Source organism: Chiloscyllium plagiosum, unplaced genomic scaffold (assembly GCF_037043375.1).
Source record: "Chiloscyllium plagiosum isolate Xiang-an unplaced genomic scaffold, Cpla_swu_hap1 HiC_scaffold_18, whole genome shotgun sequence".
Taxonomy (NCBI): Eukaryota; Metazoa; Chordata; class Chondrichthyes; order Orectolobiformes; family Hemiscylliidae; genus Chiloscyllium; species Chiloscyllium plagiosum.
Genome location: NW_028270156.1, coordinates 77584137 through 77608123, shown reverse-complemented (window position 1 = coordinate 77608123; position 23987 = coordinate 77584137). Strand labels below are relative to the sequence as shown.

Here is a 23987-nt window from a genome sequence, read left to right as displayed (position 1 = left end):
AAAAATTGTGGGGTGCCTAGCAAAGATATTTGTATCATAGGCAGGAATGAGAGACTGAAAGACTGGAGCATGGTTAATGTTGTGCCATTATTTAAAACAGGCTGCAAGGAAAAGGCAGGGAAGCACAGATCAGTGAGTCTGACATCAGCGGTTGCTAAGTTATTGGAGGGGAGTCTGAGAGACAGGATTTACATGCATTTGGATGTTGCCTGGATGCTGCCTGACCTGCTGCGCTTTTCCAGCAACACATTTCCAGCTCTGATCTCCAGCATCTGCAGACCTCACTTTCTCCTCATGCATTTGGAAAGGCAAGGAATGATTAGGGATGGTCAGCATGGCTTTGTGCGTGAAAAATAATGACTCACAAATTTAACTGAGATTTTCGCAGAGGTGACCAAGAAGACAGATGAAGGCAAAGCAATAGGCATTGTCTGCACAGACTTTACTAGGGTACTCCACAAGGTTCCACATGGTAGTCTTGTTAGTAAAATTAGATCACATGGGATCCTGGGAGAGCTAGCCAACTGGATATAAAATTGGCTTGATGGTAGGAGACACAGAATGGCTGTAAAGCATTATTGTTCAGACTGGAGTGTATCGCAAGGATCAGCGCTGGTTCCACTGTTGTTTGCCAATTATATAAACAACTTGAATGAGAATATCGGAGGCAGGGTTAGTAATTTTGCAAAAGACACCAAAATTGGTAGTATCGCAGACAGTGAAGAAGGTCATTTAAGAGTAAAACAGGATCTTGATCAACTGGACCAGTGGGCCGAAATGGGTAGATGGAATTTAATTTAGATAAGTGCGAGATATTGCATTTTGATAAGACAAATCAGGGCAGGACTTACACCGTTAATGGTAGGGCCTGGGGAGTGTTGCTAAACAGACAGACCTGGGGATGTAGGTACATAGTTCCTTGTAAGTAGTGTTACAGATAGGCAGGGTGGTTAAAAAAATGCTCGTTTTCAAAAGACAGAGCAATGAGCACAGGAGTTGGCACATTATGTTACAACTGTACAAGAAATTGGTAAGGTCGCATTTGGAGTACTGAGTACAACTGCCATGTTATAGGAAGGACGTTATTAAACTGGAAAGGGTGCAATAAAGCTCTACAAGGATATTACCGAGACTGGAAGGTTTGAGTTATAAGGAGAGGCTAAACAGGCTGGGACTTCATTCCCTGAAGTGTCAGAGACTGAGGGGTGGCCTTATAAAATTATAAGGGGCATAGATAAGGTGAATAGCCAAAGACTTTTTTCCCTTGGAAACATTAAAAGGGACCTTTTCACAAAGAGGGTGTTGCGTGTATGGAACAAGGTGCCAGAGGACATTGTTGAGCTACAATTATAACATTTAAAAGACATTTGCAGAGATACATGGATAAGACAGGCAAATGGGACTAGTTCAGTTTAAGAAATTTAGTCAGCATGACCAAGTCACATTGAAGGGCCTGTTTCCATTATTATGCCAACGATCATAGTTCTATTAGTTTTAAAATAGTGATGGAAAAGGATAGACCGGATCTAAAAGTTGAAGTTCGAAATTGGAGGAAGGCTAATTTTGACGGTATTAGACAAGAACTTTCAAACACTGACTGAGGACAGATGTTTGCAGGTAAAAATACGGCTGGAAAATGGGAAGCTTTCAAAAATGTGATAACAAGCATCCAGAGACAATATATTCCTTTTAGGGTGAAAGGAAAGGTTGGTAGGTGTAGGAAATGCAGGATGACTATAGAAATTAAGGTTGTGGCTAAGAAAAAGAAGGAAGCATATGTCAGGATTAAAAGCACAGATTGAATGAATCTTACAACAGTATAAAAGCAGTAGGAGTATACTTAAGAGGGAAATGAGGAGGGCAAAAAGGGGACATAAGAGTTTTGGTAAATAGAATTAAGGAGAATCCAAAGGGTTTTTAGAAATACATTAAGGACAAAAGGGTAACTAGGGATAGAATTGGGCTCCTCAAAGATTAGCAGGGCAGCCTACATGTGAAGCCGTAGATGGGAGAGATACTAAATGGGTATTTTGCATCAGTGTTTACTCTAGAGAACATGGAAGACATAGAATGTGGGGAAATAGACAGTGACATCTTGAAAAATGTCTATACCAGAGAGAAGGAGGAGGTGGATGTCTTGAAACACGTAAATGTGGATAAATCCCCAGGTTCTGATCAGCTGTACCCTGGAACTCTACGCGAAGCTAGGGAAGTGATTGCTGGGCCCCTTGCTGAGCTATTTGGATCACCAATAGTCATAGGCGAGGTGCCAGAAGACTGGAGCTTGACTAATGTGGTGCCACTATTTAAGAAAGGTGGTAAGGAAAAGCCAGGGAACTATAGACTGGTGAGCCTGACATCGGTGGTGGGCAAGTTGTTGGAGGGAATCCTGAGGGATAGGATTTACCTGTATTTGGAAAGGCAAGGACTGATTAGGGATAGTCAGCATGGCTTTGTGCACGGGAAATCATGTCTCACAAAACTTGATTGAGGTTTTTGAAGAAGTAACAAAGAGAACTGATGAGGGCAGAGTGATAGACATGATCACTATGGATTTCAGTAAGGCATTCAACAAGGTTCCTCATGGGAGACTGGTTAGCAAAGTGGGATCTCATGGAATATAGGGAGAAGTAGCCACTTGGATACAGAACTGGCTCTAAAGTAGAAGATAGAGTTTCATGGTGAAGGATTGCTTTTCAGCCTGGAGGCTTGTGACCAGTGTTGTGCCACAAGGATCAGTGCTGGGTTGACTGCTTTTTGTAATTTATATAAATGATTTGAATGTGAACATCGGATGTATAGTTCGTAAGTCTGCAGATGACACCAAAATTGGAGGTGTAGTGGACATGGGATCTTAATCAGATGCGCTAACGGGCTGAGGAGTGGCAGATGGTATTTAATTTAGATAAATGCGAAGTGCCACATTTTGGAAAAGCAAATCAGAGCAGGACTTATACACTTAATAATAAGGTCCTGCGAAGTGTTGCTAAACAAAGAGACCTTGGAGTACAGGTTCATAATTCCTTGAAAGTAGATTCGCAGGCAGGTGTGATAGTGAAGAAGGTATGCTTTCCTTTATTGATCAGAGCATTGAGAACAGGAGTTGGGAGGTCATGTTGCGGCTGTACACGACATTGGTTAGGCCACTTTTGGAATATTGCATACAATTCTGGTCTCCTTCCTATTGGAAGGATGTTGTGAAACTTGAAAGGATTCAGGAAATATTTACAAGGATGTTGCCAGAGTTGGAGGATTTGAGTTATCGGAAGAGGCTGAAGAGGTTGGGGCTGTCTTCCCTGGAGCGTTGGAGGCTGAGGGGGGGGCACCTATAAATCATGAAGTGCATGGATAGGATAAATAGACAATGTCTTTTCCCTGGGTTGCAGGAATAGCGCATAGGTTTAGGGTGAGAGGGGAAAAATTTAAAAGGGACCTAGGGGGCAACTTTTCTTACACAGAGTCTGGTGCATGTATGGAATGAACTGCCAGATGAATTGGTGGAGGCTGGTAAAATTGCAGCATTTAAAAGGCATCTGGATGGGTGTATAAATAGGAAGGGTTAACAGAATCATAGGCCAAGTGCTGGCAAATAGGACTAGATTAGATTAGGATATCTGGTCGGCATGGACGAGTTGGACCGAAAGATCTGTTTCCGTGCAGGACATCTCTATGATTCTACGACTCTACATTATAACTGAGATGATTATAAATTCAAAGGCAATAAATGTAAAAATATTTAATTACCAGGTAGTACATGATGAATCCATTTTTTCTCCTGGAGCATAAATTTTCCCATTTAGAACACAGGAGCATTCATGTCGTGGTATGCATTTATCTTTTGAAGTAATATCATCAAGAACACTTCCTGCAGCAAATTAAGCATGCATTAATAACATTTTACTTTCTATCACAATGTTGAATTTTGCCACCCTCTGTTACTTCCTATTTATTTTAACTCATAACAGTAACTTCTATACAAGGCAACCAGCAAAAACAAAGTGACAGATCAGGAGCTCCCTGTCACACAATTTATATCCTGTCCACTTATCCATTCCGTTGAGCCAAAAGGAAGACCAGGAAGATTAAATTAAAATTACTCTCATTCTCATACTTACAGTAACTATAACTCACAATGTATCAGGTAACATTCTCACTGGCCATTAAGGTACAGTTGCAGTGCACACAAGGAACAACATACTTTTTATATTTGATTTCATCTGATATCCTCATGTAAGTGTTCTTTTTTTGAAGATGAACAAAAACATTACTTTAGAATTTAATTTGCTCTTGACAGCCCAGCCATGTTGTTCAATTGCATTACTGTCACGGAATCCACTATCAACATCCCGGGAGTTACCACTGACCAGAAACTGAACTGGATTAATTATTTAAATACAGTGGCTACAAGAGCAAGTCAGAAGCAAGGAATCCTGCATCAGGTAACTCATCTTCTGACAGGATATTGCCTAAAGTCTGTTCACCATCTACAAGGCGCAACTCAGGGGTATGGTGGAATATTCTCGACTTGCCTAAATGAGTGCATCTCCAACAACACTCAAGAAGCTTGAAAACATTGAAGACAAAGCAGCCTATGTGACTGGCACCTTATTCACTATCCTCAACATTCACTCCCTTCACCAAGTGAGGGGAGTGACACCAGTCTTACCTTGATACTGAAATGAACATATCATAGATTAGAATCATAGAATCCCTTCAGTGTGGAAGTAAGCAATTCGGACTTTCGAGTCCACCCAGACCCACACGTCCTTTGACACTATGGACATTTTAGCATAGCCAATCCTCCTGACCTGCACTTCATTGGACTGTGGGAGGAAACCCATGCAGACGAAGGGGGAAAGAACATGCAAACTCCACACAGACAGTTGCCTTAGGATGGAATCAAATTCAGGTCCCTAGTGCTGTGAGGTAACTGTTAACCACTGAGCCACTATGCCACCCACTTCAGGTGAGGGTGACAAAGGCTATGGGACTCGACAACATTCCAGCAATAATACTGAAGACTTGTGCTCCAGAAGTCGCTGTTCCCCTAGCCAAGCTCTTCCAGGACAGTTACAACACTGATGTCTGTGGAAAGGAGCCCAGGCACATCCTGAACACAAAAAGCAGGATAATATAGAACATAGAACACAGAACAGTACAGCACAGTATAGGACCTTCAGCCCTCAACATTGTGCTGACATTTTATCCTACTCTAAGATCAAACTAACCTACATACCTTTCATTTTACTATCATCCATGTGCCTATCCAAGAGACATAAATGGTCCTAAGGTATCCGACTCTACTACCACTGCTGGCAGTGCATTCCATGCACCCGCCACTCTCTGTGTAAAGAACCGACTTCTGACATCTCCCCTAAGCCTTCCTCCAATCATGTTAAAATTATGCCCCCTTGTGATAGCCACTTTTCCCCTGGGAAAAAGTGTCTGGCTATTCACTCTATCCATGCCTCTCATCATCTTGTACAGCTCTATCAAGACACCTCTCACCCTTCTTCGGTCCAATAAAAAAAGTCTTAGCTCCCTCAAACTTTCTTCATAAGTCATGCCCTGTTTCTCTGCACTCTTCCATATCCTTCTTATAATGAGGCAACGAGAACAGAACATAATATTCCAAGTGTAGTCTAACCAGAGCTCTACAGAACTGCAGCATAATTTCACGGCTCTTAAACTCAGTCCCCCAACTAATGAAAGCCAACACGCTATATGCCTTCTTAACAACCCGATCAACTTTGGTAGTATTCAGTGACTTCATGAGGGATCAACAATGGATTCAAAGGAAACAGGAGTTTGGGTTCACCAGTGCCAGACGGGGAAGCCCAGGCAAACTGGGGCAAGTTGGTTAACTAGGACAAATCATCACAAGGAAACTGATTTGAACAATGTAGCGCTGCTAGCAAACAGCTTTATCCCTATCTTGTGGGTAAGTGAGTCCACAAAAAGATCAACCATGATCTCATTGAATGGCGGAGCAGGCTCGAACAGCCAGGCAACCTACCCCTGCTCCTAGTTCTTATGATGTAGAGTTTGGAGAATCAACGGAAGATGGCTGAACTAGGAGGCTGCTCTGAGGAACTTCTGCAACAAATTTCTAAGACTGCAATATTAAGCCTCTAACACCAAAAACTTTCTTATCCTTTGCATCAAGTGCAACTCGAACCACTGAGTAATTATACTTCAACAAGCAAATCGGTCATCACAATATATGAAAACATTGAATTCTTCAAAGATTATTGAAATAGTTTTTAAAAATTTCATTACAGGCACTAAAATCAAATGTTAGAACTAAGTGAACCAAAACCTGTAACAAATTGATTTCTGTATATTTGTTATTTTCAAAAAGCACTCTTACCAGGAGGACAGAAGCAACCAGGTTTGCAATAACTGTCACAGGTAAACTGTGGATTTAAACAAGTAGATTTGCAGGGAGATCCACATTCCCGGTATATCTGGTTTCCTGGACAGTCAGCCATTGCTGGAACAAAGAAAAAAAATTGAGTTTTCTTTTCAAAAATGTTCCCAATTAAATGTTCTTCTGTAACTGTGGAGGTATTTTGTTTTAGCAGAAAACAAAACTATTCTTAAAAAGAATAAGCCTGTTTCCTTCATCCACAAATTTCATTAACTTGAAGAAAGCACCACCTTGCTTTAGGATTAATTGATTTATCTGGGGGTGGAACTTCAAGGATTTGTAGGATATAATGACCATGGAGGGGAACCATGATAAAAACAAAGAGTGCTTGACTCAGCAGGTCAGGTTGCTTTTATGTAAATAAACAAAACTAATAGGCCAAATTTTTGTGCAATAGCAATCGCATGCAAATCACCTATCTGCTCCTTCTTCTTTATGAAAGGAAGAAGGTCTACATTTCTGACAGGAAATTCCTCAGAGCTCCTCAGAAATGCAGAGCCATACTTCTAATCCGTCAGCTTTTTTGCAGCGTAGAACTTTCAGAGGATAGCATTCCATGCCCCTTTTTCGCAGCAGGCAACTGCTATATTTTGAAAATTAAAGGTCTGAAATCAGAGACTACACTTAAACAGCTGCCATCAAAGAGGGGAAGGGAGTGTGGGCCAGCAGAAGAGAAGGAGGATCAGGGTCAGAGTAAGGAAAGAAGGGTCTGGTCTGGAGTGGCTGAAGGGTTGCATCAGGTACAGCAGCAAGGGAAGGCAGTTGGGGGTGGGTTCAGGTCCAGAGCAGAGCAAGGTGACAACATGTCCAGAAAAGGAAGGCTCTGCAGGTCCAGGAGCAGGGAAAGTCAGGAGTTTCAGACCTGGAGCAGCATAAGGTGGGAGCATGTCCAGGAAAGGAAGGATGTAGGTCTAGCAGCAGTGACAATGGATGTCAGGTCTGAAGTGGGCTGGGGATGTTGATCTAATAAGATGAGAAAGCATGTTGGATCAGGGTCTGGGGGATTTAAGTGGTCTCAGGGAAGTGTAGTTGAAAGTGTGTGAGGTAAGTATGGGGTCAATGAAATCTTTGGTCAGGAGTTATACTACACAATTTATAGTCTAAAGTTTCTTAACTGTTTACTTAATTTTATTCGAACCCTCAGAATTCTCCAAATTAAATTAAGGGTTTTCAAGGGTTCCAAGCAGAGAGTAATTGTCAAAGGGAAACATCAATTTCATGGACAAATCCTTCGGAGGCTGCTATGATTGAGATTCTGCAGTGTCCTCATGGACAACTCACGTTTACACGAGAATAATAGCAGTCTGGCCATTGGATCACCTGAAACAAAGTTTCCAGTCAATTACCTTTCATCAGAACTGAGGAAAGATAGAGATGTAAGAAATTTTAAGCCAGCAAAATTTAAGAGGGGCAGGAAGATAAAAGGGAAAATTTTCTTCTATTCATTCATAGGAGGTGGCCTTCACAAACTGGGCCATCATTTATCGCACCTGAGAAGGTGGTAGTGATCTACAGCACAGAGGTCCATGAACTACTTCATTTGCATAAGTCAAAAATAACTGCCCAACTGTTTAAATCCCATTTTCTAGCACTTAGTCCATAGCCTTGGCATTACAAGTGCACAACTAAATATTTCTTAAATATCATGAGTGTTTCCACCTCTACCACCCCTACAGACAAAAAACAATAACAGAAATTGCTGGAAAATCTCAGCAGGTCTGGTAGAATCTGTAGAGAGAAATCAGAGTTCACATTTCAGGTCCAACGATCCTTCTTCAGAACTGATGGTAGCTAAGAAAAAGTTGGTGTTTATGCAGAAGATAGGATTGGGAATGAGGGAGGAGTAACCTATTGGTGGGGACAGAGCTCAACAAGTGAGAAAAACAATTGGACAGACAAAAGAGTGGATGAAGGTCTAAGAAAATTAATAGCTACTAATGGGGACTATTAGTAGCCGACAATGGATTGTTTGTGGTGCAGATTCTCACCATCCTCTGGGTAAAAAGTCTTTCCTCACATCCTCTCTAAACCTTCTGCCCTTCCCCTAAAATCAGTGCCCCTGGTCATTAATCTCTCCATCAAAGGGAAAAAAACATGTCTTCTTGTCTACCCTATCAATACCCCTTATAATTTCATCTCAATCATGTCCCTTCTGATTTGGAGGTGCCAGTGTTGGACTGGGGTGTACAGAGTTAAAAATCACACAACACCAAGTTAGAGTCCAACAGGCTTACAGGTTGTCAACCACCTGATGAAGGAGCAGCGCTCCGAAAGCTAGTGCTTCCACTTAAACCTGTTAGACTATAACCTGATGTTGTATGGTTTTTAACTTTGTACATCCCTTCTGAATCTCCTAATGCTCTAAGGAAAACAACCTTAATCTATCCAATCTTTCTTTGGAACTAGAATTCTTCAGTCCAGGCAACATACTAGTAAATATCCTTTGCACACTCTCCAGTGCTATCTCATCCTTCTTATAATGCAGTTTCCAGAACTGCACAAACTACTCTACGTGTTTTAACCAATGCTTTATACAATTCCGGCATAACCTCCCTACTCTTAAAACTCTGTGCGTGGACTAGACTAGAATAAAATAGAATATCCTTCAAATATTCAATGTAAAACACAGTGAAAAGTGTGTTTTGTCGCCTGTACATATGCATCATTTACATTAAATTAGAATAAAATAAAAAAATGATAACTTAAAGAGAGTCCAACTTTTCTTCCTCCACTGCTACGGCATACCACCACCACAGTAATGCTCCAGGCTTCCCAGCCCATGCCATACCACCGACAGTATCCCGCTCCGGGATTCCCAGCACATGCCATGCCACTGAGAGTATCCCACTCTGGGCTTCCCAACCCACACCATACCACCAAGAGAGTGTCTAACTCTAGGCTTCCGAGCCGCTGGGGATCCATCCATGTACAAGTGAGATTCCCACTCCAGGCTTCACTAGCCAACTGACTGACTCTGTAGTTACGCTCTATCTGAGGATGTTGTCGCTGCTCCGGAGCCCATTGAAGCAACCTCCTGCCAATGAGCTCACTTTATCAGGCAAGTTTTAGAAAAAAAGACGGAGAAGAAGGAAAAAGGAAAAAAATACTGCAGACAAACAGGATAAGCCCCGGCACAGGAGCCCGCACGCTGCCTACTCCAAAGTATCCATCTAATAAAAGTACACTATATGCTTTCTTAACCACCTTATCCACCTGTCTGGACAACTTTAAGAACGGTGCACAAGTAGACTAAAATCTCTCTGATGCTCAATGTCTCCAAGAGTCCTTATGTACTATGTATTATTATTCATGATGCATTTCCCTTGCTTTGTTTGTCCTACCTACATGCGTCACAACACACGTTTCAGATTGAATTCCATTTGCCCCTGATCAGCCAAAGTGGCCAGTCTGACTACAACCTGCTGTAGTCTAAAACAGCCCTCCTCACAATCTACTACCCCATCATTTTTTGTATCATCCATAAACATACTGATCAATCCTCCTACATTCAAAGCCAAATCATGAATATAAAGCACAAACAGTGAGGGTTCCATCACTGTCCCCTGTGGACACAGACTTCCAGTAAGAAAAAACACACCTCAATCTCACTGACTGCTTCCTTTCACTCGGCCAATTGCAGATCCAGTTTGCCAAATTTCCTTGGATACCACAGGCTCTTGCCTTTACCTTCAGTCTCCCAGGCAGGATCTTTTCAAAGGCATCGCTAAAGTCAAAGTAAACTACATCAAAAGCACTGCCCTCATCTATATACCTATTCATCTCTTTGAAAAGTTCAATCAAGTTGATCAGACACGACCGTTATGAATCAGGCCAAACCCCCTCAAAATAAATGAAGAAGATAGCCTCAACCCTTATTTTAAAGTTAAGCATAAGGCACTGCATTCAGATGCAATTCAATTGGTCAAACTACTCAACTTCAAGCAAAACACATTTCATTTTTACACTACAGTTAAAATGCAAAATAAAAATAAAAGCATTGACTTAAGTGTAACTATCAAAATTCTTAATAGTAATATATATATTAACTACTGTTAATTAACTGTTCCAGTATAGTAGCATCCCATAAACACACCTTTGCTGAAGGCAAATTCGGTAAAATAGATTGTCTAACATAGCAGCAGGAAGAGAATCTCAGCTTTTAGTTGTAACAGAGGAAGGAGTAAGAGCGTCCACATCCAGCATCAAGATTCCAGCAACTGAAGAAAGCTAAAATGGAAAATCCTGGTTCTGGGTGGGAGCTTGACACCACCCATTCAGGCATCTTCCATTGTCCAACTTTAAAAAAGAAACAAGGTCTCACAAGCTGTTTATTGGCTTTGAGTAGACCACTTGTCACCTGTATGTCAACCTGTTTTCATAAAAACAAATTGGACAAAATACACATCTTAAATCCATAGCATCATCACATGACCTCCCCTTAATAAAACCATGTTGACTGTTCGCCCAAATACAGGTCAATTCCAATCCTCAAAATTGCTTCCAATAGTTTCCCCACCACCTATGTTAGACTGACTATTCTGTAACTTGCTCGTTTATCCCTTGCTACCTTCTTGAATACTGGTACCACTGTTCTCCAGTCCTTTGGCCCTTCTGCGGCTACAGAGGAATTGAAAATTTTTGTGAGCATCCTTCCACTTCCTCCCTTCCTCCACGCAATAATCTGGTATAAATTTTACTTGGCCCTGGAGATTTATCTACTTTTAAACCTGCCAAACCACTAATAACCTCCTCTCTGTCTATGCTAAATTATTTGATTATATCACAGATTTTCTCAGTGATATCTATACTCATATCGTCCCTCTCACAAGTGAACAGAGAGCCAAAGTATTCACTCTTAACTCTACCTACATCTTCTGGCTCCACTTATTAATCACCACTGTGATAATGGGTCCAACGCTTTCCCTCATTATCCTTTCACCCTTAATGTACTTGCAAAATAACTTTGGATTTTCCTTTATTTTGCCCACCAGATTTCTTCCATATGCCTTTTTTAGCTCTCCTAATCTCCTTTATAAGTTCCCTCTTGCACATTCTATAGACATCTAGGGCTTTTGCTGTTTTAAGTCCTCAGTATCTGCCACACACCTCCCTTTTTCTCTTAATTCAATGTTTTACATCTCTCAACAGCCAGTGTTCATAAGATTTAACGGTTCCATCCTTCTTCTTTATCAAAACATGTTGTCCTTGTACTCTCCACATTTCCTTCTTGAATGAGTCAGATCTATCTGGAAGTACCTGCTCCCAATGCACTCTTGCCAAATCATATCTGATTTTGTTAAAATAAACCAATTCCCAGTTGAGAACTTTGATTTCAAGTCCATCCTTGTCCTTCTTCATCAGTTAAATCAGTATCAGTTGGAGTGATCACTCCAATGGTTAATCCTTGTGAATACAAAGTTGCAACATCACATTGAGGATAACCTTCATTATGATGAGTGACACTATCACTGAGCTAAATGGGAGAGAATTTGAATAAATCTGGTAATTTTAAGACTATAAATCCATGAACACCGTAGGGAATCAGCAGAGCAAAATTGTACTCAAACATAATCTGCAACTCATAGTTCAGCATATCTTGGATCAAGCAAGGTGATCACCCTGTTTCACTGAAAAGTGGAAGAGAGCATGACAGGAACAACATCAGGCATACCTATAAACAAGGTGTCAATCTAGTGAAGTTACAAATCAAGACTACTTTCATGATAAACAGCAGAAATATTGAGCTGATTGGAATTTAAGACACTACCCTGATGAACTCCTGCAGAGATGTCCTAGAGGTGAGATTACTTTAGAAAGAATTGAGATGAGTTTAGAATTTAGAAGGATTAGGGTTTAAAATGATCAGAGGAGATCTAATTGAGGTTATATAAGGTGTTAAGGATGCAACAGCAGATGTTATGGTCAATCTAGAATGAATCATAGCTTTAGGCCAAGGGGTGGCAGATTTAAAAGCGAGAGATGAACAGCAATGATTTCTCTCAAATCTTGGAATTTTCTATTTCAGAGCCATGGGTGCTGGGACATGAATAAATTTAAAGAGGAGATAGATTTTTAATTAGTAATCTGTTAAAGGATTATTGGCAGTGGGTAAGAAAATGTACTTGACGCGAAGATGAGATCAACCATGATTGTATTAAGTGACAGAGCAGGTTCAAGTGGCTGAATTATCTATTCCTGCTTTAAGTCCTTATTGTCTTAAAAGCAGTAAGTGATAGATAGAGCCAAGTGATTCCACACTCAAACAATCAGATCTTAGCTCTGGAATCCTGCCACATACAGTTGCGAAGTGGTAGAAAAGTAAACAAACCTCTGGATGATGAGTATACACAAATATCCCCATCTTCAGTGATGGGAAGCCCAGCACATCAGTGCAAAAGACAAGGCTAAAGCATTGCATCAATCCACAGACATAAATTCTAAGTGGATGATCAATTACAGCCTCTTCCAGAAATGACCAAATTCACAGATACTAATCGTCAACTAATTTGGTTCACTTCACATGACAATAAGAAAGAGCTGAATGAAAGACTTTGGGCCCTTACAATATACTGAATACTTGTGCTTCATAACATGCTGTGCCCCCAGCTAAGGTGCTCTAGAACAGCAACAATACTGGCATCTGTCTGACAATGTGGAAAATTGTTTTGTACATCCATACACAAGAGAACATCAGATTTAATCCTGCTCTGAAGGTTAGATCACATGGAATCCAGCGGGAGCTTACAAATTGGATACACAATTGACTTGATGGTAAGAAACAGAGGGTAATAGTGGAAGGATTCTTGTCAGACTGGAGGCCTGTGACTCGTGAAGTGCCTCAGTGTGAGGTCTTGCAATTTGGAAAGTCAAATCAAGGAAGGAATTTCATGGTGAATGATAGGGCCTTAAGGAGTGTCGTGGAACAGAGGGACCTTGGAGTCTAAGTGCACGGTTCTCTGACAGTGGAGTCACAGGTAGACAGGGCAGTGAAAAAGGCTTTTCGCACATTTGTCTTCAGGACACTGACAAGAGAATTTGGGAAGTTATGTTGTACAGGATGTTGGTGAGGCCATACTTGGAGTACTATGGTCAGCTTTAGTCACCTTGCTACAGGATGGATGTTATTAAATTGGAAAGAGTGCAGATTAAGTTTACAAGGATGTTGTCAGGACTCAAGGGCCTGAGTTACAGGGAGAGGTTAAACAAGCTAGGACTCTTTTCTTTAGACCATAAGAGACTGAGGGGGGGTTCTTATCGAACTGTATAACATCATGAATGGCATGGATAGAATAAACGCACTCAGTCTTTTTCCAAGGGTTGGGGAATCGAGGACTAGAGGGTTTAAGGTTAGAGAGGAAAGAATAAAAGGAAACCTGAGGGGCAATGTTTTTACACAGAGGATGGTACGTATATGGAATAAGCTACCAGCAGAAGTGGCTCAGGTGTGTATATTAACACCATTTAAAAGGCATGTGGACATTACGTGGGTAGGAAAAGTTTAGAAGGATATGGGCAAGTGAAGGGAAATGGGGTTAGCGTGGATGGACATTTTGGACAGCATGGACCAGTTTTGGCCAAAGGGCCTGTCGCTGTGCTGTAGGACTCGGTGACTCTAATTATTACCCCATCAATCCACTCTCGTTTATCAGTAAAGTAATGGAAGGTGACACGAGGATATTTTCCTGGTGATTAGGGGTGGAGGAATCGAGTGCATTCCCTCGTCATTCGGAGTTTGAAGCAGTGGCAGCAAATGCGCTCTCCTGGCATTCAGGGCCGACTGCAGCAGCAGCAAGATTGTCCTCCTGGCTGACATTCAAGGCTGGTGGCAGCAGCAGTGGGATCGTTCTCCCAGCTTTCAGGACTGGTAGCAACAACAGTGAGGTTGTTCTCCTGGCATTTAGAGCTGTCAGGAGCAGCAGCAAAACTCCACCAGCGACTGGGGATGGCAGGGTTGGCAGCAGCAGACTCTTCAAGATGATGGCACCAACAAAGCAACATGTGCAGCTGAAGCAGGGCTTGTGGCAAAGCAGCAGCATGGCCTGACAGCACAGACAGAGACTCTTGAGGTTGCGAGACAAGTGAGGGTTCAGCAAAGTGGGCCCAGCAGTGAAGAGATGGTGCCGAAAGTGGAGGTCTCCTTTGAGGCTAGGTGCCAGCATACACGGGGTCAGAAAGACTGATATTCTGAACCTTTTACATCTTTGTGACTTATCAACCATGTGACTTTTAGACCTTTTGTTTAATTCCTATAAAAAATACTGTCTTTGTGCATCGAGCAGAGATTCGTGGAGAAGTGTCACCACAAATAGATACATCATTACTTTGGGGGTCATTGAGAATCTGTCGCCGGCTGTCCAATAATAAAGCATCTACCGCAAGGTTTGTGAAGGTTTGTAGCTCAGGTTGAGGTTTAGGATGTAGGTTTGCTCGCTGAGCTGTAAGTTTGATATCCAGACGTTTCATTACCTGGCTAGGTAACATCATCAGTGGCGACTTCCAAGTGAAGCGAAGCTGTTATCTCCTGCTTTCTATTTATATCTTTCTCCTGGATGGGGTTCCTGGGGTTTGTGGTGATGTCATTTCCTGTTCGTTTTCTGAGGGTTGATAGATGGCATCTAGATCTATGTGCTTGTCGATGGCGTTGTGGTTGGAGTGCCAGGCCTCTAGGAATTCTCTGGCATGTCTTTGCTTAGCCTGTCCCAGGATAGATGTGTTGTCCCAGTCGAAATGGTGTTTTTTTTTCATCCGTGTGTAGGGCTATGAGGGAGAGGGGGTCGTGTCTTTTTGTGGCTAGCTGGTGTTCATGTATCCTGGTGGCTAACTTTCTTCCTGTTTGTCCTACGTAGTGTTTGTGGCAATCCTTGCATGGAATTTTATAGATGACGCTGGTTTTGCCCATAGGTTATACTGGGTCTTTTAAGTTTGTTAGTTTTTGTTTGAGAGTGTTGGTGGGTTTGCGTGCTACTAGGATTCTGAGGGGTCTCAGTAGTCTGGCTGTCATTTCTGAAACTTCTTTGATATGTGGTAAGGTGGTTAGGGTTTCTGGCTGTGTTTGGTCTGCTTGTCGTGGAAAAAAAAACACCATTTCGACTGGGACAACACATCTATCCTGGGACAGGCTAAGCAAAGACTTGCCAGAGAATTCCTAGAGGCCTGGCACTCCAACCACAACGCCATAAACAAGCACATAGATCTAGATGCCATCTATCAACCCCTCAGAAAATGAACAGGAAATGACATCACCACAAACCCCAGGAACCCCATCCAGGAGAAAGATATACATAGAAAGCAGGAGACAACAGCTTCGCTTCACTTGGAGGTCGCCACTGATGATGTTATCTAGCCAGGTAATGAAACTCTGGATATCAAATCTACAGCTCAGCGAGCAAACCTACACCCTAAAGCATCTACCGTTATCCAGAAATTTGTGCTGTCTGGATTTGTGGAACAAAATATACATCAACATTACAGTCAAAGATGTACAGGCTCTGTGGATTAGCCATGGGGAATGCAGGGTTAACAGGGATATGCAGCTCTTCGGGGGGTCGGTGTGGACTTGGTGGGTTGGATGGCCTACTTTCATACTTTAGGGATTTTACAATTTAAGGAACCATAGCAAAATTCCAGTCAATGGGAATAAGGAGACCAATTCTCCACTGTTTGGAGTCATACTTGGCATACAGGAAGATGGTTGTGGTTGTTGGTGCTCAGTCATCTCAGCTCCTGGACATCTCTGCAGCAGGTCCTCAGGGTAGTATCCTAAGCCCAATCATCTTCAGTTATTTCATCAATGACCATTCCTTGATCGTAAGGTCAGAAGTGGTGATATTTGTTGATGATTGTAGAATGCTCAGTACCACTTGCAATTCCAGAGAAACTGAGGCAGTCTGTGCCTGGATAGAGCAAGACCTGGACAATATCCAGACTTGAGGTGACTAGTGGCAGGTAATATTGATGACACACAACTACCAAGTGATGACTATTTCCAACAATAGGCAAACTAAACCTCAATTCTTGTCATTCAGTGACATTTCCAATACTGGATCTTCCAATACGAGGAGAAAGTGAGGACTGCAGATGCTGGAGAGTCAGATTTGATAAAGCGTGGCACTGGAAAAAGCACAGCAGGTCAAGCACTATCCAAGAAGCTAGAGTTGATATTTCGGTCAGGATCTTTCTTCAGGACTGGGAAGGGGGAAGGGGTTGAGAGATAAATAGCGGGAGGGGGTGGGGCTAGAGGAAAGGTAGGTGGGAAGACGATAGGTGGGTGAAGGTAGGAGCTCTTGGTGATAGGTCGGTGAGAAATATGGAGCGGATAGGTGGAAAGGAAGATGGACTGGTAGATCAGGTCAAGAGGGCAGATCTGAATGGGGTGGGGGGGGGGGGGGGGGTTGTTAGGTCTGGAATAGGTGGGGGGAGGGGAGATTTGAAAACTGGTGAATTCAATGTCCATGTCGTATGGTTGTAGGCTCCCAAGGTGGAAGATGAGGTGTTCCACCTCCAGTTTGCGTGTGCCCTTGTGTAGGCGATGGAGGAAGCCCAAAATGAATATGTCCACACGGGAGTGGGAGGGAGTGTTGAAGTGGACAGCCACAGGAAGGTGGTGTTGGCTGATGCATATGGACAAGATATGTTCCCTGAACCATTCCGCAAGTTTGCACGGTCTCTCCGATGTAGAGGAGGCCACATCTTAGACTACTAAAATTCTGAATGTTACCATTGACTAGAAACTAAACTGCTTTAGCCATATAAATACTGTGGTTACAAGAGCAGATTAGAGACTAGAAATCATAGAATACATAGAAAAATACAGCGCAGTACAGGCCCTTTGGCCCTCAATGTTGCGCCGATCCAAGCCCACCTAACCTACACTAGCCCACTATCCTCCATATGCCTATCCAATGCCCGTTTAAATGCCCATAAAGAGTGAGAGTCCACCACTGCTACTGGCAGGGCATTCCATGAACTCACGACTCACTGAGTAAAGAATCTACCCCTAACATCTGTCCTATACCTACCACCCCTTAATTTAAAGCTATGCCCCCTCGTAATAGCTGACTCCATACGTGGAAAAAGGTTCTCACGGTCAACCCTATCTAAACCCCTAATCATCTTGTACACCTCTATCAAGTCACCCCTAAACCTTCTTTTCTCCAATGAAAACAACCCCAAGTGCCTCAGCCTTTCCTCATACGATCTTCCTACCATACCAGGCAACACCATGGTAAACCTCCTCTGCACCCGTTCCAGTGCCTCCACATCCTTCCTATAGTATGGCGACCAAAACTGCACACAATACTCCAGATACTGCCGCACCAGAGTCTTATACAACTGCAACATGACCTCAGGGCTCCGGAACTCAATTCCTCGACCAATAAAAGCCAGTACGCCATATGCCTTCTTCACCGCACTATTTACCTGGGTGGCAACTTTCAGAGATCTGTGTACATGGACACCAAGATCCCTCTGCTCATCCACACTACCAAGTATCCGACCATTAGCCCAGTACCCCATCTTTTTGTTACTTTTACCAAAATGAATCACCTCACACTTACCTACATTGAACTCCATTCGCCACCTTTCTGCCCAGCTCTGCAACTTATCTATATCCTGCTGTAACCTGACACATCCTTCCTCACTGTCAACAACTCCACCGACTTTCTAGCCCCTCCTCCAGGTTATTTATAAAAATGACAAACAGCAATGGTCCCAAAACAGATCCTTGCGGAACACCGCTAGTAACTATTTTACCAAAGCCTGTCCACCATCTACAAGTCACACATCAGGAGTGTGATGGAATATTCTCTACTTGCATGGATGTAAATTTAAACAACACTCAAGAGATTTCACACCATCCAATTCAAAGCAGTTCACGACTTTGTCAACACATCCAGTCACTCCGACCAATGCCAACACACAGTATTAGCAGTGTCCACATGACACTCTGCAGAAATTCATCAAATTCACATCAAATGCACTGCAGCCATTTAAGAAAGCAGCTAACCACCACCGTCTTAAAGGCAATTAGGGATGGGCTGTAAATACAAGAACAGCCAGCGATGGCCAAATCCCTAGAATGATTAAAAAGAATTGCCCAAAGACCTGTGTAAAAGAGGTCTGGTGTGAATGGCACCACAAACCTGGAAGAGCTCCTCCAGGTAATCAAAAGAAAAGGGGCTGCAACTACTGGCAGTAGCTGAAAAAATGTTTCAGATTGCTGTGCTGTGCAGCAATTGTCATATCAACTCCATGAATGATCTCCAAATGCAGGGTATTTCACCAAGCACCTTCATCTATCAAATTAGTTAACTGGATACTCTTTCATCATATGTTATGAGGAAGATGAAAGAGATAAAATGATGGATCTGCCACAGAATTAAGGACATGCAAATCACCCATGCACAACTAAATGGCAGTTCCAAAAGTGGAAATGAATTGGAAGGCATAAGTTTCTAAAAGAATTTTATTGAGGTAGACTTTTTCTGCAGCAAGATTTCGCTAGAAACAGCTAACAAAATTTTGTAGAGATGCTGTTCTAGTTCTAAATAAAAGGAATGAATCATTATACTGAAGGATTAGATTCCCTAGTCATTCTAAATTTTTCTTGCATTTACAACAAGAACAGTTATAAAAGGATGTAATTTTATTATGAATGTTCCCAAATCAGAGAGATAACTCAAAATTGAGTAACAAATACAAAGTTATGATTATCTGACATGCTAAATGATGAAGTGATAACATATGCAGGCAAAAAATTAATTACATATTTATTGAAGTAGAATCGGCTGACAAATTAATTATGACTTACGACAAAATGTGCTATTTCTCCAGTTGTTCACAGGGTGCATTGCCCTAGAACACTGACGTGAAAATTGAGAAAAAGTAGCACATGCACACTTTTTGTCTCCTTGTATGATGCACCGAGAAAGGTCCCATTGGCATTGCTTGATGTAATCTGCTCTTCGTATTTTACATAATGGAGCCACGATGTTCAGCAACACATTGCAGAAAGCTTCCTAAAAAACAACAGAAGTTACAAATATGCAACTGCTGTCACATATTTCAGAATCAAGAAAACCCAAACATTATACAACACTCAGTGCATTTTTTGGGCTGGCATCATAATTAGGTTAGATTCCCCAACAGTGTGGAAACTGACCCTCCAGCCCAACAAGTCCACACCAACCAATTGAAGAGTAACCCACCCAGACCCATTTCTCTCTTACTAATGCACCTAACACTATGGGCAATTTAGCAAGGCCAATTCACCTGACTTGGACATCTTTGGATTGTGGGAGGAAATCAGAGCACCCCACGCATTCGGTTGCCCAAGGCTGGAACCTGGGTCCCTGGCACTGTGAGGCAACAGTGCTAACCACCTGAGCCACCGTGCCACCCCAATAATTGTGTAGGAGGAATGTTTCCCAATCCATATAATAGCCTAAGAGTCTATGAACATCTATTAAAAACATTAATTTATAAAATATAAGCACTGCTAGGAAAAAAAGTGATATGCTGTCAAAGCATTGTATTACACAATGTCAAATGCAAGAATGTCAAATGTCAAACAAAGAATAAATTACATTGTATGAGAAAAAAAGCAGCTGTAGGCTGACAAATCCATTCTGATTGAAAACAACAAATGCTGGCGATCACATGCTGGATATTAATTTTATCCATGGCTTTTCCATTTACAGTATAGTTCGCTCTTGAATTGGATTTTCCAAAATGCATCACCACTCATTTGCCTGGATTGAACTCCATCTGCCATTTCTCCACCCAACTCCCCTATCTACCTAATTCTGCTGCATTCTTTGACAGTCCCCTTCGTTATCTGCTACTCCACCAATCTTAGTGTCATCTGCAAACTGGATAATCAGACTACCTCTACCTTCCTCCAGATCATTTATGTAGATCACAAACAACAGCGTTCCCATCACGGATTCTTGTGGAACACCACTTGTCAAAGTTCTCCATTTTGAGAAGCTCCTTTCCACTACTACTCTCTGTCTCCTGTTGCCCAGTCTGTTCTCTATCCATCTAGCTAGTGCACCCATGACACCATGTGAATTCACTTTCTCCATTAGCCTACCATGGGGAACCTTCTCAAATGCCTTACTGAAATCCATGTATATGACATCTACAGCCCTTCCCTCATCAATCAACTTTGTCACTTCCTCAAAGAATTCTATTTCGTTAGTAATACATGATCTTCCCTGCACAAAACCATGTTGCCCATCACTGATAAGCCCATTTTCTTCCAAATATAAATCGATCCTATCCCTAAATATCTTCTCCAGCAGCTTCCCCACCACTGACGTCAGGCTCACTGGTTACAATTACTTGGATTATCCCTGCTGCCCTTCTTAAACAAGGGGGCAACATTAGCAATTATCCAGTCCTCTGGGACCTCGCCTGTATTCAAGGATGCTGCAAAGATAACTGTTAAGGCTCAGCTATTTCTTCTCTTGCTTCCCTCAGTAACCTGGGATAGATCCCATCCGGACCTGGGGACTTGTCCACCTGAATGTCTTTTAGAATACCCAACACTTCCTCCCTCCTTATGCCAACTTGACTGAGAGTAATCAAACATCTATCCCTAACTTCCAACATCCATCATGTCTTGGTGAATACCGATGCATTAAAACTCTGATCCATTTTCTCTGACTCCACACATAACTTTCCTTCTCTGTCCTTGAGTGGGCCAACGTTTCAGATTGATCCTATTTTCCCGATATTCTTCCACAGCTTCATCTGTTTTCAGTCACCCGGACAAAAGGTATGCTTCCTTTTTCCTCTTAACTAGTCTCACAGTTTCACCTGTCATGCATGATTCCTTAAAGTTGTCATTTCTATCCTCATTTTTACATGGACATATCTGTCCTGCACTCCAATCAACCTCTCTTTAGAAGCCTTCCACGTATCAAATGTGGATTTACCCTCAAACAGCTGCTCCCAATCCACATTCCCCAGCTTCTGCTGAATTTTGGTATAGTTGGCCTTACCCCAATTTTGCACCCTTCCTTTAGGACCACTTATGAATGAGTATTCTAAAACTTACATAATTATGATCACTATTCCCAAAGTAACCCCTCCTGTGGCCGAGCTCATTCCCCAAAACCAGGTCCAGTATGGCCCCTTCCCAAGTTGGACTATTTACGTACTGCTCGAGAAAACCCTCCTGGATGCTCCTTACAAATTCTGTTCCATCAAAACCTCTAACACTTAGTGAATCCCAGTCAACATTGGGAAAATTAAAATCTCTTCTCACCACCACTCTGTTGCTCATACATCTTTCCATCCCGAGTTCTGCTTTTAAATTTAGTGCCTAACCAAACATAAACTAGATTTGACAAGAAATAGCTAATAGCAGCTCACAGTTGCATAATCTGAATCATAGATATGCAGAGTCATAGTGTCATAGAGATGTACAGCATGGAAACAGACCCTTCGGTCCAACCCGTCCATGCCGACCAGATATCCCAACCCAATCTAGTCCCACCTACCAGCACCTGACCCATATCCCTCCAAACCCTTCCTGTTCATATACCCATCCAAATGCCTCTTAAATGTTGCAATTGTACAAGCCTCCACCACTTCCTCTGGCAGCTCATTCCATACACGTACCACATAGGCGACAGAGAGGAATACAGAAGAGGTCCAGCAAGGCCTGTCTCAAAACAGGAGAATGAGCTGCATTTTCCAACAGAATTTTGGGCACCAAGATAAGATTCTCGTTAGGCAGTGGCTAGATGATAAAGCAGACATAGAAAGGATGCTTCCTCAAGTGGGGCAATGTGAGATGCTGTGTGAGGCAACGTTTTGCAGATTTAAAATAGATATGAGGATAAATTACTTATTTCAAAGGATTGTGAATCTATGTAAATCACTACCCCAGAGTGTGGTGAATTATCAGGCACTAAATAAATTTAAATAAAAAATAGTTTTTTAGCCAGTAATGTGTTTAAGGAGAGCAGGCAGGAAAGTGGACTTGAGGCTGAAGTGAGATCAGCCCTCATCATATGAACTGGCCAAACAGGCACAAGGGATTGAATTGCCTACTCCTACTTCTCGTTCTTGTGCTCTTATGTTAAGATAGAATCATTGTTTGTTGTCGGCTCGACAAGTGCACATCCCTATCACCAATCAAGCAAAATTGATGCCATGAATTTCTGATATGAAAGTCATAGCCAAGTACCTGTTTACTCCAGTTTGGCATTTTTTTAGATTAGATTACTTAGTGTGGAAACAGGCCCTTCAGCCCAACAAATCCACACCGACCAACCAAAGCACAACCCACCCAGACCCATTGCTCTACATTTACTCCTTCACCTAACATTACGGGCAATTTAGCATGGCCAATTCACCTAACCTAAACATTTTTGGACTGTGGGAGGAAACCAGAGCAACTGGAAGAAACCCATGCAGACACAGGCAGAATGTGCAAACTCCACACAGAGAGTCGCCTGAAGTAAGAATTGAACCTGGGTCTCTGGCGCTGTGAGGCAGCAGTGCTAACCACTGCGCCACCATGCATTTGCTCCTCCAGATGCCCATCTTGGACAAGAGCAGCAACATCTCAAGACACATTTCAGGGCTAATATACCCCCTAATTTTCTTTCAAGCTGCAAAGGCCTCAAAGATCCATGCGCTACAGCGACTTCTGGAAGCAAAGGTCCATGCCACAATCAGTGTGCTGATGCCAATCACCATGCACAGAACTTTGAAGCGATTACACACCTAGCTGAGAGGAATATTATCCATGCATAAAAAGAGTTGCAGAAAGGAGACTGGGAAATCTAATCATGGGGTTTGTGAATTGCAGCCTCGGAGGTGGAAAGGATGACAATTGTGAAAGGGAGGGGGCAACTGTTTATGTAAAGGAGGAATGGCTTTACAGCATGGATGGGAATGGAGTCATGCTGGAATTTGTCTAAGGTCAGCAACATCACTGCTACAAGTGAAGGGGCAGTGCATGAGTATGACAGGCATAGTCATCTCACAAGTCTAAAGCTTGGAGGAAACGGGGGGGGGGGGGGGGGGGGGTGCTACGAAGCTGATTACTGCACTCTTATCTAGATGGATAGGGGCATACGTAGGCAGAGTGGGAGCATTCAGCGCAGCCACTTTGGTGCGAGTGATTCGGCGCGGCTGATTTGACGCGACCCATTTCGTCGCAGAACTGTTTAGTAGTTATTCGCTAGTAGGTATTAAACTACTATTATTTAAATTATTAAAATTAATAACATTATTAAAATATATTAAAATAAAATATATTTTGGCACAGACCCATTTGGCGCAGAACTGTTTTGCAGTTATTCAGTAGTAGTTATTAAACTACTATTATTAAAATTATTAAAATACATTAAAATAAAACATTAATATACAAATTATTAAAATAAAATAAAACCCGTTAAAATGCCATCAACAATTTTGTATTTGCCTTATTTCTTTCATTTTTATTTTCTTTTTAACATTTTTACTGAAGAGGATAAACATTATTTTTCTTTTTATTGCTTTCATTAATGCATGTAGGTAAGCCTGAAAAGGAATAAAT

The 23987-nt window shown here is 42.1% G+C and overlaps 1 protein-coding gene across 1 annotated transcript in view; it reads right to left on the bottom strand.

The window, feature by feature from the left end:
* LOC122558127 (mucin-6-like) overlaps window positions 1–23987 on the bottom strand; it is a 103841-nt gene that overhangs the window by 66936 nt on the left and 12918 nt on the right. The window contains exons 3-5 of the mRNA XM_087996206.1: window positions 19239–19446; window positions 6371–6493; window positions 3745–3865 (exon numbers count right to left, since the gene is read on the bottom strand). Of these exons, the coding sequence (XP_087852332.1) occupies window positions 3745–3865; window positions 6371–6493; window positions 19239–19446 (452 nt within the window). The remainder of the gene's footprint in view (window positions 1–3744; window positions 3866–6370; window positions 6494–19238; window positions 19447–23987) is intronic.